The following is a 15301-nucleotide window of genomic DNA, read 5'->3' on the forward strand; positions in this document are numbered from 1 at the left end:
TTCTGTGAAAGTAAGTCCCTTTCTTAGAGTCTTGCTCCAAACCTGCATCAAGTGTTGCTTTCCTGTGCACGTGTTCAAGTTGCTTGGGATATGTAGTCCCTGTGAGCTGCTACCTTTAATGAAGACAAGCAGAGGGATGCTGATGCTCAAGTGCAGCACTGAACTGGGATGGTGTAATGAGCTGGTTTCAGTTCTGGATGTGGGAGTGTTGTACCTCTGCTCTGCTTGGGGTTGTAAATTTGGGTGAGAAATGGATGTATCAGCCTGGGCTTAGTGCTGCCTTCAGGCTACTGCATGGCTTTCACCGAGTTTGCTCAAGGTATTTTGTTGTGTGAGACAAAAAAAGCAAAGGTGTCTCCTCATCTAAGGGCTTTGGGAAGGAGCACTCGTATGCCCTGAGGGATGTGGCTGAAAGCAAAACTGCCACTTGGGTTGAGGGCAATGGTTTGGAGTGACTTGTGTGTGCGTGCTGGTAGATTTAGTCAAACACCCAGAAGAATGAATGGATTTTATTTAAAATATAAACATGGCACGTGAAGACAAAAACTCTCTTATTACAAAACTTCTGCATCCTTTGAATGGTAACAAACAACTGGGACCCTCTAAAAATAGCTGGAACCCCAAACCAATTGAAAGCACAGATTTTGCAAGAACAGGCTTTTGCATTTAGATGTATCCATGAAGCAGCACAGAGGTAAGAAAATCCAAGCAGTGTAGATTGGTTTAACAACGTATTGTGGAGTGACTGCTTGGTCATTTCTTACATCTCTGAACCCTTACAGCTTCTTGCAGTTGTAGCATATAAAAGTTATTAAAGTTGGAAAACTGTTTAGGAAAAAGGCTTCTGTCAGTTACAGCAGCACCAAAGAGACTGCACAAAACAACTTCATGTGATAGATAGCAAGGAAAGGTCCACAGAACTTCTTACTGAACCACTAGGAAATGGCTACCCTGCATATCTGCATGGGTGTTATTCACATTTTTAAGGTGCCTGCAAGCTTTCTTCAGGCAAGTTCCCTTTATGGTTCACTGAAGACTAGATCTGGACTCAGAAAATATCTAACACCTCTCATGGGCACGAGAGAAGCACAGCTATCCAGCTTGGAGCCTCCTTGGGGGTATTGCTTCAACAAAAGCTAACTGCTGCACTATTGCCAAATGATTCTGGGTCCACGTGATGGGAGAACAGGACAACAAAATTTTCACTTGGCTGGGACTTGAAAGCTGATCTTGATATGAAAAATCAATGTCCCAACTCATGATTGACACCAGAGTGCCTCGAACACACAGAACAAGGGCAAACAAGGCTGTGACTTATTACAAAAATGGTACAATTTTTGTCTAGCAACCAGTGCAGGGGAAGCCAAGTATTTCCAGAACTCAGTCTAAAATTGTAATCTCCATCCCCCTGTGACAAGATGGGGAAACTGTCTCACATGGGCAAGTGAGCCAATATAGATTCCTCCTCCTTCAAAACCTCATACCATCAGCAAAGTTTGCTGCAGCCGGTTTCTCTTGGGGGCTGAAACAGCAAGGCCCATGTACTGGCACAAGGAAACTGCAGTTCTTGGCTTTCTGGACATTCATGGACAACAGCCTGACAGCACTTTTTTTGGTTTTGTTTTGTTCTGGGGTTTTTTTGCGGGTTTTTTTTGTTTTGTTTGTTTGGGTTTTTTTGGGGTTTTTTTTTGTTGTTTTTTTTTGTTGGGAAGGTGGAGGGATGAGACACAAGCAGAGGAACAGTTTAAAAACTTCAGTTTAAAATCCTCCCTGAAAGGAGGATCTGAAGCCACAGGAGTGTACTTAAATAGAGATTCAGTTGAATCAAGCAGAACTTGACTGTGGTTTTTGTTTCATCCTGAAAAGGGTAAGTCCAGGTAACCCAACATTAACATAACAGAAAACCCTATTTTTAATTGGTCAGAATTCCACAGCCTGTTCTTTTGCACAGTATGCTCTGACTCCTGTAAAAAGTGAAAATCCCCTTTTTGGTGGAATATTTGGTAAAAACCAAAATGTTGCTATCAAGTGCATTTAAAGAAGGCACTCTTATGTTAAAACATTCAGTGCTTAATCCCATCAGTGTTGGAGCCCTGGGTCAAAGTGTTCTGCCTAGTTCTGTACACAATAACATGCAGCTGGTGAAACCAGGCAATGAAAAGGATGTACTGTAGACAGAGAAACATGGAAAGGGTTAGTTACAGTTCTCACTTTGCAGAGTCCTTCGGTTTTATTTCTTTATTTTAGCTGCCTTTCTTCACATCCAGTAGTCATCATCAGGGTGAGGTGACACAGCAAGAACTTCCCATGCTCCTGAAATGCAGCTGTTTCTGCTCCCAGCAAAATCCTCAAAGATGATGATGAGAGACAGGACAGCCACCAACTTCCAGTGCTCTGGCACAGAGCAGTTTAGTCCCAGGCTCACTGCATTCCTCAGTGCAGGTACTCAAATCACTGACAGTCACAGAGGACTGTCCCAGGTGGTTAACTGGAGTGGTCACACAACTGCTGTGTGGACACAGTCAGTGGCTGAAATGACAGTCCAGCAGATTTCCTGTCCCTTGTGTTGGAGAAGCTTGTTTTGTTTTGTTTTTGGTTTTGTGGTTTGGTTGGTTTTTTTTTTGCCATCTCTCTTGGCAGAAATCTGTCACTTGTATTACAAACAGTGCTGCCATTGAGACAGGGAGTGATGCTTCTCTTGACACATCTCCAGCTGCCCAAATTGTTGGCAGACTTCCCATTTAGGCAGGAGCTGTAAAAACAGAACAATTTCTTTTCAGCAAACAAAAAAAAAGGAAAAAAAAAAGAAAAAAGAAAAAAACTCTCCACAAAATAATCATGTCCTAGCATTGTTTGTTCTATGTAATCAGTGGAACAAAGCTATGGAAAAGAGGTATTCATGCTGCTGAGAGAGAACTGGCTGGGGTGAAGCCCTGTCTCTGCCTGGCTACCCAAGAAACTGGAGGCTTTCTGTCCTTGTTCCACAATCTGGAAGTGCCTCTGTGCAAATGCAAGAAGGGCACTCCTGCTAACATCCCCCTCCCTTTTGAGGGGATACCAGTGTCACCTTGGGTTCATTTTAAACTACTTCAGAGAATGAGAAGCACAAATCCTGTCTGTGGTCAAGGGAAAACGGCTTCCTGAGGCTCCTCTAAGGAAGTGAGGGGATCCCTCCAGGGACCAGTTCAGAATTGTTCCAGCTCAGACTTTCTCCTCACCAGAGCACTCGGCCCCACTCTATAATGGGTGTCTGGAGAGACTAACCCCACCAGGATGGAATTACTCTTCTTTACAACCTGCCTTCCTCACAGTTTCCAACCCTTTTTTCCCCCCCTTTTAACAGAAAAGATAGTTTCAGTAATTCCTTTTTGGTTTGCAGTATTTGGGATTCCCACTGCCCATGAAGCAATCTGACCTTCTTCATAAAGTGAAACCATCAGAAGCACATTCCCATCAGTATTGAAAAGCAAAATGCATGGCAGAGCATCCCCCCGGGTGCACCTCCACAGTGCCTTATTCCCCATCTACCACACACAACCTGCTTGAAAGTATGAAATGATGACTGAATTAGGCTGAAGTTTCTCCAAGAGCCATCTTTTTTCCCCAGGGTAGTACCAGCTGTATTACTAAATAATTTCTGACAGATACTGGTTTTCTCTTTTGTTAAAAACAAACAAACAAACAAACAAACAAAACAGAATAGCAACAACTTGGGAGAGATGGAGACTTGACAGCCTGGACAAACTCTCTATCTCAGTGCTCAACTACCATTACACATTTCTTCCTAAAATCCAGCCTAAGTCTCCTTTGTTTAAATCTGTTGGACCTTAATTGCTGTGTCAGCCGGGTTAGCGCAATAAATAACTTGTCCCATTCTCTCTAAGGATGCTCTGAAGAGGGTTGTTTATTGTGTCCTTAATCAGCCTAAACAAACATAACCAATCTCCCATCACGTCCCTAGATCATTCTCATTTCTCTGGTGTTAGTCCAAGTTGCCCTTAAATTAGGATGCCCAGAAGATGGTGGGACAGCTGATTCCAGTGAGCCACCAAAGCTGCTGTCCCACCTCCTCTTCCACAAATGATGCAGAGACATGCCAAGGAAAAGATTGTGTCTGGAAGGCAAGTGTCTTTACTTTGTAGCACAAATCATGCTACAGCAGCCTTCAAAATAAGACAAATATTTACTCTTACTTACGTCACAGAGATTTTTCTATTTATGAGCAAAGTCAAGGCCCTTGTATAAGTAGGGCCTTCTATAAATCAGTCTGTAAAGGAGGTTGACCTTAAATGAACTGTTAATATTATGTTAATGTAGTCCACAGGAACAAAATGAGAAACTCTCTTTGTTTTAAGGAGAAAATCCATCCTCCTCTCTACATTGTGCTCTGCTGGAAACAGTGCAATGCCTTTCGTTGTTTAGCAAACACAAATATTGGGGATCAGGCTGTGGTCTGGAAAATAACTGACCATTAACCCAGTTTACATGACCACAAAAGAAGTTCCTGAGAAAGTTTTTTAATTTATGGGATTATATTACTTCTGCTTGATACTATGAATTGGGTACATTCACAACATCTGCTACAGCAAGCTATGCTTTAACTATTAGAGCTTTGGTGGAATCACAGTATTTTCTGCCTGTTCTGCAGAGACACACAGACAACAGTCATTTGCTCAAGTAGAAACTACCAAAGGAAATATAACATAGGCAGATATTTCAACCTCTCTATACTCTCAAAGTCCCCTGTTCTGAGTTCGTTTTTCCAAATCTATCTTCATTTTTTGCCCTATTTTTATTTTTCTCCCACTATAAGTGGTAAATGAATTTGTAAACCAGCTGGCCTGCAATATTGCATTATTGCTTGTAAAAAATATGAACACGTTGAAGGTCTGAATTGTGTAAATTTTTTCTGGGAGAGTGCTTAGTATTTTATTTTAGTTGGGTGTATAAAGGCTCAGGTTCATAGACATAAAGAAAATTATGTTCCTGTATCCCAGTTAAAGACCTACTAGGATGTCGTGCCTAAAAAGTCAGGGAACAACGAGTTGGTGATATGCACTGCAGTGATATGAAGTGATAAATGGTCAGTGTTGTCCAGACTCGAAAATCAGCATTTAAGATAGATTTTCCAAGTTTGTGGCAATGAAGCTTTAGCATAGTTGTAGAACAAGAAGGGAGGGTGGCTTCAACCTGTATGCTCCATGTTCCCTGTTGATTTGTCATGTCCTTTGGCCTGGACTGTTGAAGGAACTTTTGAGAACTAAGACTCTCAGGTTGCCTTTGTCAACACTTACAGACCTTGAGGAAAGGGTTGACAGAAGAAGTAGGGCTCCTACTTTACATGCTTGAGTTATAACATCCAGCAAGTCTAATCTAAAGGCTTTGTGCTAAACTTGAGTACCAAAGCTTTGAAGTTAAGTCACTCTTGAGACAAATACAGTAATATATTCTTAATACTTACGGTTGGGTCCTTCTTTGTATTCATTTGGTGGGACATCTGTTGAAACAAATTCACAGGTTTAAGCATGCAGGGTAGATAACTATAGTGTTTATCCAAATGAGATTAATATTAAGCAACATCCACCAAAGCTGAGGGTTCAATGTGCTAAATCCTCTTTGAAGAGCAAAATGCAATCCTTACTCTTACAATAGAGGTTACTATTTCAGGAAGGACAGACTTGGATAATAAAATAATGAGGTAATAGCCCTGCTCCATGTCTTGGGACAGAGTCCTGTACCCCTGCAACCTTGGGTTGTTTCTGAGGGAAGGACATGACTTCTAGAACAGGTGCTGCAGATGCTGGACAAGATAACTGCCCTGCTTTCTCCTGCTCTTTTCTGAGGCACCCAGGCTTGCTAGCGTGGAGGAAGAGGGCATGGATTGAAAATGAGGATTGTCCTTGTCCATGAAAAGTCTGGTTGTCCCTGCTCCCTTTTCTCAGGTGTTAGCTCCTGTACAGGTGCAAAGTGGCTTACAGTAAGTACTCAGATAGCTTGGCAGACTCAATCTGGTTCACAAGACCTCTTTTAGAGCTCCCTTTTCTTCTGTTAGGCCAAGCATTGATGTCATGCAGCAACATGAGGGTACATGTGTGACAGTGAGACAAGCTATATTTCTGTAGAAATCCACTTGATCCTGGTGGGATCCTGACCCTTAATTTTCCAGCCAGTGACTCTAAAACTCTCAGGCTTGAATTATGCTCTGATTTCTGCTTCAGACTGTGCTAAGCAGAGAGAGCTGCTGAACCCAGTTCTATTCCATGGAGGAGTATCCCTTCCATCTGTCCAGTAACAGCCTGCAGAGATCACAGCTGAAAAACTACGGCCTGCAACAGGCACAAAGTCTGAGTTACTCTCACATCCAGCAGCTAACTCCTGTGAGGCTCAGGCACAAGAGCAGAAAACCATAAAGAATAACACAAAGAAAAAACACAGATTTTTGAAAACAGCATGATTTCCTACAGCGTGCATTTCCCTGTGTGCAGGCAGCTTAGTCGTACCTACCAGTGACACAATGGATAACATTAAATATATTTGTAAGTGAAAAAGAATTCTTAAGATATTTGGTCATGCAAATGAAGTGTCTCATTACCTGTATAGGACACCAGATGGGAGGACCTCCGTCTCCACAGCCAGCAGATTAAAACAACTAGAAGGCCTATCAGAATGACAATGCAAATGATGCCAGCTGCTTGAGCAAGTCTTCCTTTTTTTCCTAGGTTTTCTGTGCTAGAACCATTGCTTTGCTTCTGCTCGGTGTCTAGAATAAAATAGAAAGGGGATGTAATAAGGGGTAAATGTTCACATTTCATACCAGGCAAATATTTCACCAAATTTTACATATATAAAAAAATTCTGAAGGATTAAATATTTGTGCTATTTGTATCACTGTGATACTGGTGATTTCTTCTGAGCAAGGCACATCTCCAGCTAATAATGCCTAATAATACAATACCAGTTTACTCTTCCCTGTCATCACACTGCATCCATCCTTCTTCTTTTTTGTTCTTTCCTGCCAGCCTTGAGAGACTTTATGTTTGGGCTTGTACTTAAACTCAGTTAAAAATAAATCTATACAGAATTTATAATGTAAATCTGAATGTATTCAGAAAAGTGAGTGAAAACCTGTTTCCCTGAAATTAATGGAGAATCTTCACCTACTGCTGCAAACTGAAGGTTTTAAATTGCATCCCTTAACTATTTCAAGTGGTGATGTGCTTTTAAAAACAAACAAAAAATAGTAATATGAAGGTCTTTTCCCCCAGAAGACAATATGACAGAATGCTATTAGGAAACTAATGACAAGGTTACTCAGTTTTCCTTTAATTTGGGATGACAGTATGGTATATTATCATTTAAACACTCTAGTGTGCAACTTTTGCTCGTGTGCACAGTTTCTGTTCCTGGAAATAGTTTATGTAGTTTGTCTATGTTTGTGGGATCAGGGTTGTTAAGTCCAGAGTATGTGATTCCTTGGAGTGTTCAGGCACACAAGTTGTGGGTATCCAGCTACAGCCGTGCAAACAGTCCAACCTCCTTGCACCGGGGTGCAGAAACCTGTGAGAGAACGGGGTAGCTGGAGGTAGGACCAGGAACTGCAGTGAGATCAAAGAGCCACCTCCAGGTAAGCCTTCCCACTCCAGTCAGCTTCTCTACACAGTTTTGTTTGAAATAATGAACTCCAGCAGTGGTACTATAGCTCTAACTTCATAGCTTTCTTTTTCTTTTTCTTTTTAATAGCTTTCTGATTTTGTGAAGAGTTGAGTGCTAAATACTTGTTTTTACTATTGATCACTCACATCAGCAATAAATAGCATATTATACTTGTGCTATTAGGTGTATTGTTCTATTCAGCTAACATTACCCACATTTCTGCCAGCCTACTTTAAATAGTGCACTGTAATGAATTGAGTTTTGGAGACTGAAAACTGAACTTTGAAACTAGGCAGAGTAAAAAGTAAATATGAGAGCTGCAAAGCAGTTGGGTGGGCGGTCAGAAATCATGGATCTGCTGTATGGTGGCCCTTGAAAAATAACTTAATTCCCCAAGTCAGCATGTTCCCAAGGAACCAAAGTGTAAAGCACAGTGACTGCCCGGCATGCAAGAGCTCCTCAGAGCTGTTGTCATCATACACTTCATGGGGTATTCACTTCAGTGTGAAAGAAGTAAACATAAAATGCATGGCTAGGCATAATTAGCTTGAAACAAAACCTGAGCTTTTCTCAGCACCTCTTGGAATTACTGAATTAACACATAGGCCTTATTAGTGTGTATCTACAGACAGAGACGCACTGGGTGATGTTCCTGCTATCTAGAAAACATGGAGCAGCGTGAAGGGACTTACAGTTGGCTGATAGATTTTCCTGCAGCATTTCATTTTCTATGGAGCACTCTATTTGCATGTTGGAAGTGGCTTTCACTGTCAGGGTGCTGAAAACACTGTAGGTGCCGTCGGCGTGGGAGATGATCTCCAGCGTTGATGCGTTCAGGAGACTGTTGTTCATTTTATTTATCCAATAAACATTGGGCTTTGGGTATCCATTGCCAGACCTGCAGCTGAAAGTCACCTCCTCTCCAGTACTGTTTCTTATTGGTCCACTGAGTACTGGTTGGCTGTAACTAGCTGGAGAGCAAGGGAAGAAGAAAGAGTCGTTGATATTTTGAAACATATTGAGAAGACAAAATTCTGACGTGGGCTCTGAAGCAGAACTTCTGGGTTTCACACGACCTTCGTAACTTGAAAGGGAAACACCTGCAGGCTCTCTCAGCCCGGAGAGCTGAGAATTACTGGAAGGGCAGAAAGCTAAAGCCAAACCCAGAGGAAGAAAGCAACTTCTTAAGCTGCTGTCACCCAGTCACCTGCAAGAGTCTTAATATTAATGAAAAACAAGATGAAAAGAAACACACACTGGGTAAACAGTTGTTACAGGTATTCTCCCAGGTTTAGATTCCCTGTCTATAATATTTAAGTTAAGCACACATCATTTCAGCAAAGGGCTGAAGTGTGTTTCCAAGGGTGTGCTTAAATATAATATTGAAATAGCATGAATTTGAAAAACTGAGATGAGAATTTGGGCAAATATGTGTAAGTGACTCAAGTTCTTACCTGCTAAACTGAGAACCACTTCTGCCTGGTGAACCACTTTGGGAAATTCTTTTTTCTCCTGTACTATACATTTGTATGTATGTTTATCACTCTGGCTGACATTGAGTAGTAGTAGAGAAAAATCACCGTTTTCCAATCTGTCCCAGAATAACTGAGTCCTGTTTTTAAAGTGAATACACTGATTACTGTAGTTGTCTCGACCAGAGACCAGTGCATGCACAACTGAACACTTCACTTGATCGGCGATTTGCCAATATACCCGTAGATTTTTTAATTGCAAGTCTCTTTTGTTATAAATGCAACTCAGTGTAGCGTTGTCTCCGAGTTTACTGATGACGTCCTTCTTCTCTAGTGCAATAACTGCAGGATCAAAAGAGAGAGAGAAATAAGGGAGGTTATGTGGAAAAAGGGTCATTATTTTCAAGTACATTCTACCACATACAGACTCCACTATTAGTATTTATAACAGGTGTGTGTGTGCTCATTTCATAGTCATTCCTACCACATGACTTGCCAGTGGCTAATTCTCTCCATGTCCATTTTTCTGTATATTGTCCAAAGGGACCATTTCTCTGAGGACCAACCAGTCTTAAGCGTTCCCAGTCCCATGGATATCCACATGTTGCACTTTGCCCACTGACTGCAGACACATATTCAAGCCTTAATGCTTTAATAATCACTTGTTTTTTTTTTTTAATTAAGAAAAATTCCAAGTAACATGAGGTAAATCACGAGAAGGGAAAACACTGATGAGAAAAAGAGTGCTACCATTATTTTGAGACCCAAAAAATTAAGAAGGGGACTAAAAACAGTGTTTCTCAAAGCAGGCATGCCATAGAAATCACATTTAATTGCTACACCCTCTCAATAAACACATACAGATGGCAAACCAGCCTGGCCAGATGACTCCAGTGACACATCCATTAGACATTTAAAACTTAAGGGTCACTTGAGGTAGGTCAGGACCGTATTTGGCTTTCAGATCGCTTTTTCTGCCTTCCAGACTGGAGAAAGGCAGCCTCTCCTCCTGGTGAGCAAGGGGGAGGTGTGACCTGACTGACAAGTGATGCAGAAAGCACAGTGACACCAAGAGGGCCAGGGCAGCTCTGCCCACAGCTTCCCTGCTGAGGATGCACCACTTCTTCACCCCAGCAGCCAACACCTCCTTGGTGCAACTGGTTGCTGACACCAAAGCAGTGTATATGTTGTAAGTGTCAGGCAGGGGGGTGAGAGAGGGTCAGGCATGGGGTTGAATGGGAGAGATTACATCTGGGGGAAGGGATTATGTGTGTGGATGATTTGGGAAAGAAAGATGACAGGACTGAAGGTTTGGAAATGCGGAAACAGGGCATGGTGAGGTGGGAGGGAGGCATCAATATTAAAGGGGGACCTGTGTTTGTGAGGGTGCACTGAACTCAGAAATAGCTCATTTACACATCTGAGTCGGGCACCTTGGCTTTAAAACACTGATGAAGCAGATTACAGGGAGGAAGGTGGGATGTTTTCCAGGCCCTTATCCTCCAAGAAGTCAGACAAGAAGTTGCAGGCTTGAACTGCAACACAGATGCTGTGGCTCAGACTTCGGGAAACCCCCTTCAATAGCAGGAGAAGTGACACCCAGGGAAGATGAGGCAACCTCCACCACTGGCGTTCTGCAAGAACAGACCAGCTGGCATCTACTGAGACTGAAGCTGGTACAGTTTGTCTTGATGCTGGGGCCAGGGAGTTTCCTTGATGATTTTTTTGAGATCCTTCTCAGTGATTAAGCAAGAACTGAGGAGAGACAACTCTAAAAACATTTAAATATCACCAGGTGATGTTGCTTACAAATATCCCTTTGTTTTGCAAGGGATATTTTGGAACTGTAGTAAAAGACTTACTACTATTGGCTGCTGGACACTGTGATGTATAATTCTAGTCACGAGTATCCAGGCACATTAGATCTGCTTATCAACAGCCCTTATTAGTCCACTTTGAAGGCCTTTTGTTGGCAGAGATAAGTAAGCAGGGATATCTCTGAAGCAAGCAAAGCAATCTGAGCGAGGGCATCCATAAGGTCCCTTGCTGTTCTCTGCAGTGAAACTGATAAAAATCGATTGTTTCTTCTTTCCCTGATGCATGTCAGAGAAACATTTCACACTGAGGAATTCTTAAGTACCTTGCTGAAAACAGGCAGATGATTATATTGTACATTTTACAACTGCTTTGTGTATTTGGCCAAACATAATAAACACAATAAAGGGAGGGAAGCTCAGTTTTTAACTGAAGTGTTCTGCACTTACCAGCTCTCAGGAGATGAAGGAGCAGTAACAGAAATCCATAACTAAAAATAAAAGCAAACAAGAGCGTTACATGATTGACTTTAGAGTCTCTCTTGTGTAAATAAGCAATAAACCCAATATTGATTGGTTTAGTACAGTGGCAGAAGTAGGTAAATTAGGTACTGCTACTGTGTAGCAGTATTAAGTATTTGCATTTTTGACAGCTGCAAAACTTCTGTTCATAACTGTGGGTAGGTGACCAAGGCCATGAATAGCAGCAAAATGCACTAATATTGGAATCAGAGCAGAGGGCATGAAGCTGGTGTTGTGCCTGTCTCTTTTGTGAAAAACAAACTGGATTGACAAATGGGACAAAGATGCATAAACAGGCCCTGGAGGCTATCTGGGTCACTGGGAAGGACAGTGGATGCCCAGGTCGAAACTCAGGTTTTTCATACTTTTGCTGAAACTCAGGGAGTTATGGTTTTATCTGGGTAAAGGTCAAAGAGCAGCTGACCACATTGCCCACCCGTTTGTGCACTCAGTAAAAATGTGTAAACAGGAAGCGTGCTGATAGTGGAGAGCACTGGAGTGGAGTGCAAAGGTTTTGCTGGAAAGAATTTGGTGTGTTTGATTACTCAGGAGGGGCAAATTTATGCAGGAGTTACCCCAGGGTGTTATAGGAGATGGATGCTATAGGAAAACCCAGTTTAACCTGTCTACAAGGTCCAAGTGACTTAACTGTCATCACACAAGGCTTTAAGGAAGATAAATGCACAGCACTTTCTTAGGAGTTACTTTAAAGTAGCCTGTCACCACCATGCCTAGTTACACATTGTGCTCTCCTTTCTCCAGAGTGGTGCGGGAAGGGAAAGGAAAGGTTTTGGAATGCTGGAAAGGTTTTGCAATGAGACTTTTCTGGCTGCAGTTGCCCACCTTGATATTGCCCCAGGTGCAATAAGGTTGCAAAGCTGAGCTGATGGGCAGAGGGACACGAGCACTGTCTTGTTACTGGTTTACCCAGCTCACTCTTGCAAGCAAGCAGGACTGTGAGGCCACACTACTTGGGTACAGCTCCCTTCCTCAGTTGTTCTCAACCCTCAGCCAGGTCCAACACTGAGCCAAGGGCTGGGGGCAATGGGTAGAGCTGTCTCCAGCAGTCCATGTCCAGCCAGGATCAAGTTCCAGGATCTCCCACACAGATCACTCACTGCCTTCCCTCCCAACCTTGACCCTCCTCCCTCCAAGCCCTAAGATCACTCCCGAAGCAGCCATTTCCCCCCTTGCTTTTCCCCATCAGCTATGCTTTACAACATCCCTTCTCTCTCTCTTCCAAGCTTTCTGCCCTTTCCCCACAACTTCTGCTCCTTTGTCCAGCCAAGCATAGGAATTCATACTCCACTTCCCAGGCACAGTATCGCTTCTGCCCAGCTTTACTCCTACCAGCTTCCCTGGGCACAACTTGGGGCTCCTCTGCTGTGGAGGAGTGTCTCTAATTCTCACCTGCCTCCCCCAAAGTTATAATCCCCCCAAATATATTTGGCTTCCTACAGAGAAAGCACAGAACATTCCTGACACAAAATCTACCTCCACTTGAAGCCCCATCCCCAGAGACTGAGACGGAGAAAGTTTTGGGGAGAAGCACTCTGAACTGTATTTCTTTTATATGAAGGAAACACTTCATTTTTCTTTTCTGTGTCCTTTGAAATGGTTTCATAGATGAGGTTTCAAATGTTTAAGTGGATGACCAGTGTAGAACATTTCTGCTCTATTACTTATTTTAGTGAATCTGCCATCAGGCTTAAAGGAACTCTCCTAAGTAATTGTACCTAAACATTCCAGAGAGGCAGCTCTGCTCTGTCCTGTCTCTGTCAGTGACTTTTTGTGGCTTTTGCACATGGCTTTGTATTGTATTCCTGTTGTATTTTTATACAGTGCAGGAGTCATCACTTTTGTGCCAGGCTTCTAGAGATCTGTCTTGATAACTTCAGTTTAATGTAGTCTTTAATCTTTCTTAATCCTGTGTTTGTTTTATCAATCCCCACCCAAATAGAGACTATGGATATAGCAACTCATTTGAATGAAATACAAAAAATAACTGACTTATCTTTAAGGGACTCCTCAGGGAATTTCCCATGGTAGGCTTTTGCTAATACCAACAAACATTCAAATAGTCAGCCAGAACTGATTCTCATATGTATGTACACAAAGCAGATCCTGATTTCTTATTTTAACAAATGATGCACAGCCAAGATTGGACAGATCTCATCCTCTTGGAGGAGGTTGCAGCTGTGGTTGTGTGGGGGCAGTGTCAACCCACTGTGTTCCTCTGGAATAGCATTAATTCCCAGCTTCTGTTGGAAAAAGGGAGAAATGCTCTTGCCTGCAGCAAAACGTCTGTTTTGTCCTCTGTGTACACTCAGCTCCTGTGTCTCCCACACTAGCAGTGAGCTCCAGTAAGTTTCTTAGGTTCTCTCTGATTTTTAAAAGATATTTTAACTTTAATTTTTTTTTCTTTCTCAAGTCTTTCCCACACCTTCCCTCTTCTGCAAATTATTTTAAAATGCCATATGAAACAGGAGAAAGTTGCAGTTCCCTTTTCATACATTCTTATTTGATGAGATCATTCTTCCTACCAGCATTTTTTCCATCACTGCTCATCTTAGAGCCATGGAAGGTTGCTGCTCTGGCACAACCCTGCCAGGCAAAAGATGTCCCGATGCTTTCAGTTACAACAACCATGTGAGAGCCACTTTACCCCTTTGAGATCCACTTTACCCCTTTGAGATCCACTTTACCCCCTACCCTTGTAGCGACACGGCTCTTCTCGCATCAACAGGTGCTCCAAATAAGTTACCTGCGGAGCTTTTCTAACACTTGCCCTAAAGAAACGCCAACCTGGGCAATAAAAACCCTGCTGAGTCATCTCCCATCGTTCACTTTCGGCTAAAAATCTCCGTAAAATGCCCGCTAATTGCCTGTAGCTCTCGAACGCGGAGAGACAAGGGGTTCCAGCCCGGCTGATGGGGGGAGGAGGTTCTGGGAACATCCTCATCCCCTCGGCTCCGGTCCCGCGGCTCCGAGAACCGGGAGCGCTGCGGGACCCGCCGGCGGACGGGAGCTGCCGACGGGAGCTGCCTCCGGGAGCCTTTATCGTCGCAACCGCTGTCCAGGGATCAGGAGGGTTCCCCTCGCCCCTGATTCCAGCCAAGCAGCCCACCCGCGCCAGCGCTTTCCCCGGCCGCTGCAGCAGCGAAGCTCGGCTTTCCTTAAAAGGGGGATGCGCATCCCTGTCCCGGAGCCAGCCGGGGAGTTCCCCCCGTGCCCCAGCGATGAATGAGGGGGGCGGCAGGTCCCCTTTTTCCGCGGCTCCGGGTCACTACTCACCCTCGCGGCTTCATCGTGCGGAGCTGAGCCGAGCTGAGCCGAGCTGAGCTAAGCCAAGCCGGCAGCTGCCCGCCGGGGGCCGTTCTCCTTTCTCTCTCCACGCCTCCTCCCGCCGGGGATTTCCGTCTCTGTGCGCTCGGAGCCGGGGCACGGCCAGCCCAGATACTGGGGGCTGTGCAAACCTGGGACCCCCGGCGCTGGCGATGCGGAGGGTCTCGGGCACTGGCCCATCCCCTCTGACCCCTTCCCAGAGCCTCGCCAGGACCACTTGGCAGGAGCTCCCCCGTGGAATCACCGCCTGCGCCTCTCACTGCCGTCTCTGGAACTACCGGGGAGGACTGGGGAGTCAGCGCTGGGCGCCGGGTTTAGAGATAGCACAGAAAGAGCGGCATCTTCTTGGCCCTGCGAGGCGGAGACCCGCCCACAGCTCCCGGGGGTGGGCAGGGTACTGCACCCGCCAGCGCTCAGGGGCCCGGGGAACCGGTGATGATGTGTTTCAAAGCACCTTGGGTCTATGATCACATAAATAATATATTTTTTACATGC

General features: G+C 44.0%; 1 protein-coding gene across 2 annotated transcripts; it reads right to left on the minus strand.

Moving 5' to 3' along the window:
• Window positions 1-489: 489 nt before the first annotated feature.
• ICOSLG (inducible T cell costimulator ligand) lies at window positions 490-15046 on the minus strand. 2 transcript variants are annotated; one of them, XM_027645946.1, is made up of 7 exons: window positions 14756-15046; window positions 11390-11430; window positions 9108-9467; window positions 8346-8624; window positions 6593-6760; window positions 5462-5497; window positions 490-2752 (listed from the first exon to the last, which is right to left on the minus strand). In XM_027645946.1, exons 1-7 carry the CDS (start codon window positions 14767-14769, stop codon window positions 2742-2744), a joined length of 909 nt encoding a protein of 302 aa, XP_027501747.1. In that variant the 5' UTR covers window positions 14770-15046; the 3' UTR covers window positions 490-2741. The 2 variants fall into 2 exon arrangements, with proteins under 2 accessions (XP_027501747.1, XP_027501737.1); XM_027645936.1 differs by lacking the exons at window positions 11390-11430; window positions 14756-15046 and having other exon boundaries at window positions 9108-10079.
• Between the last annotated feature and the right edge of the window lie 255 nt (window positions 15047-15301).

This window comes from Corapipo altera, unplaced genomic scaffold (genome assembly GCF_003945725.1).
Source record: "Corapipo altera isolate COAL_440 unplaced genomic scaffold, ASM394572v1 0, whole genome shotgun sequence".
In the NCBI taxonomy this organism is placed as follows: Eukaryota; Metazoa; Chordata; class Aves; order Passeriformes; family Pipridae; genus Corapipo; species Corapipo altera.

Coding starts and splice junctions, on each gene's coding strand:
- ICOSLG (XM_027645936.1), bottom strand. CDS start 9,537: ATGTACTTGAAAATAATGACCCTTTTTCCACATAACCTCCCTTATTTC. Junction 8,625..9,107: donor AGTGGTTCTCAGTTTAGCAG/GTAAGAACTTGA, acceptor CTTGCTCTCCAG/CTAGTTACAGCCAACCAGTA. Junction 5,498..6,592: donor CCATCTGGTGTCCTATACAG/GTAATGAGACAC, acceptor TTGTTTCAACAG/ATGTCCCACCAAATGAATAC.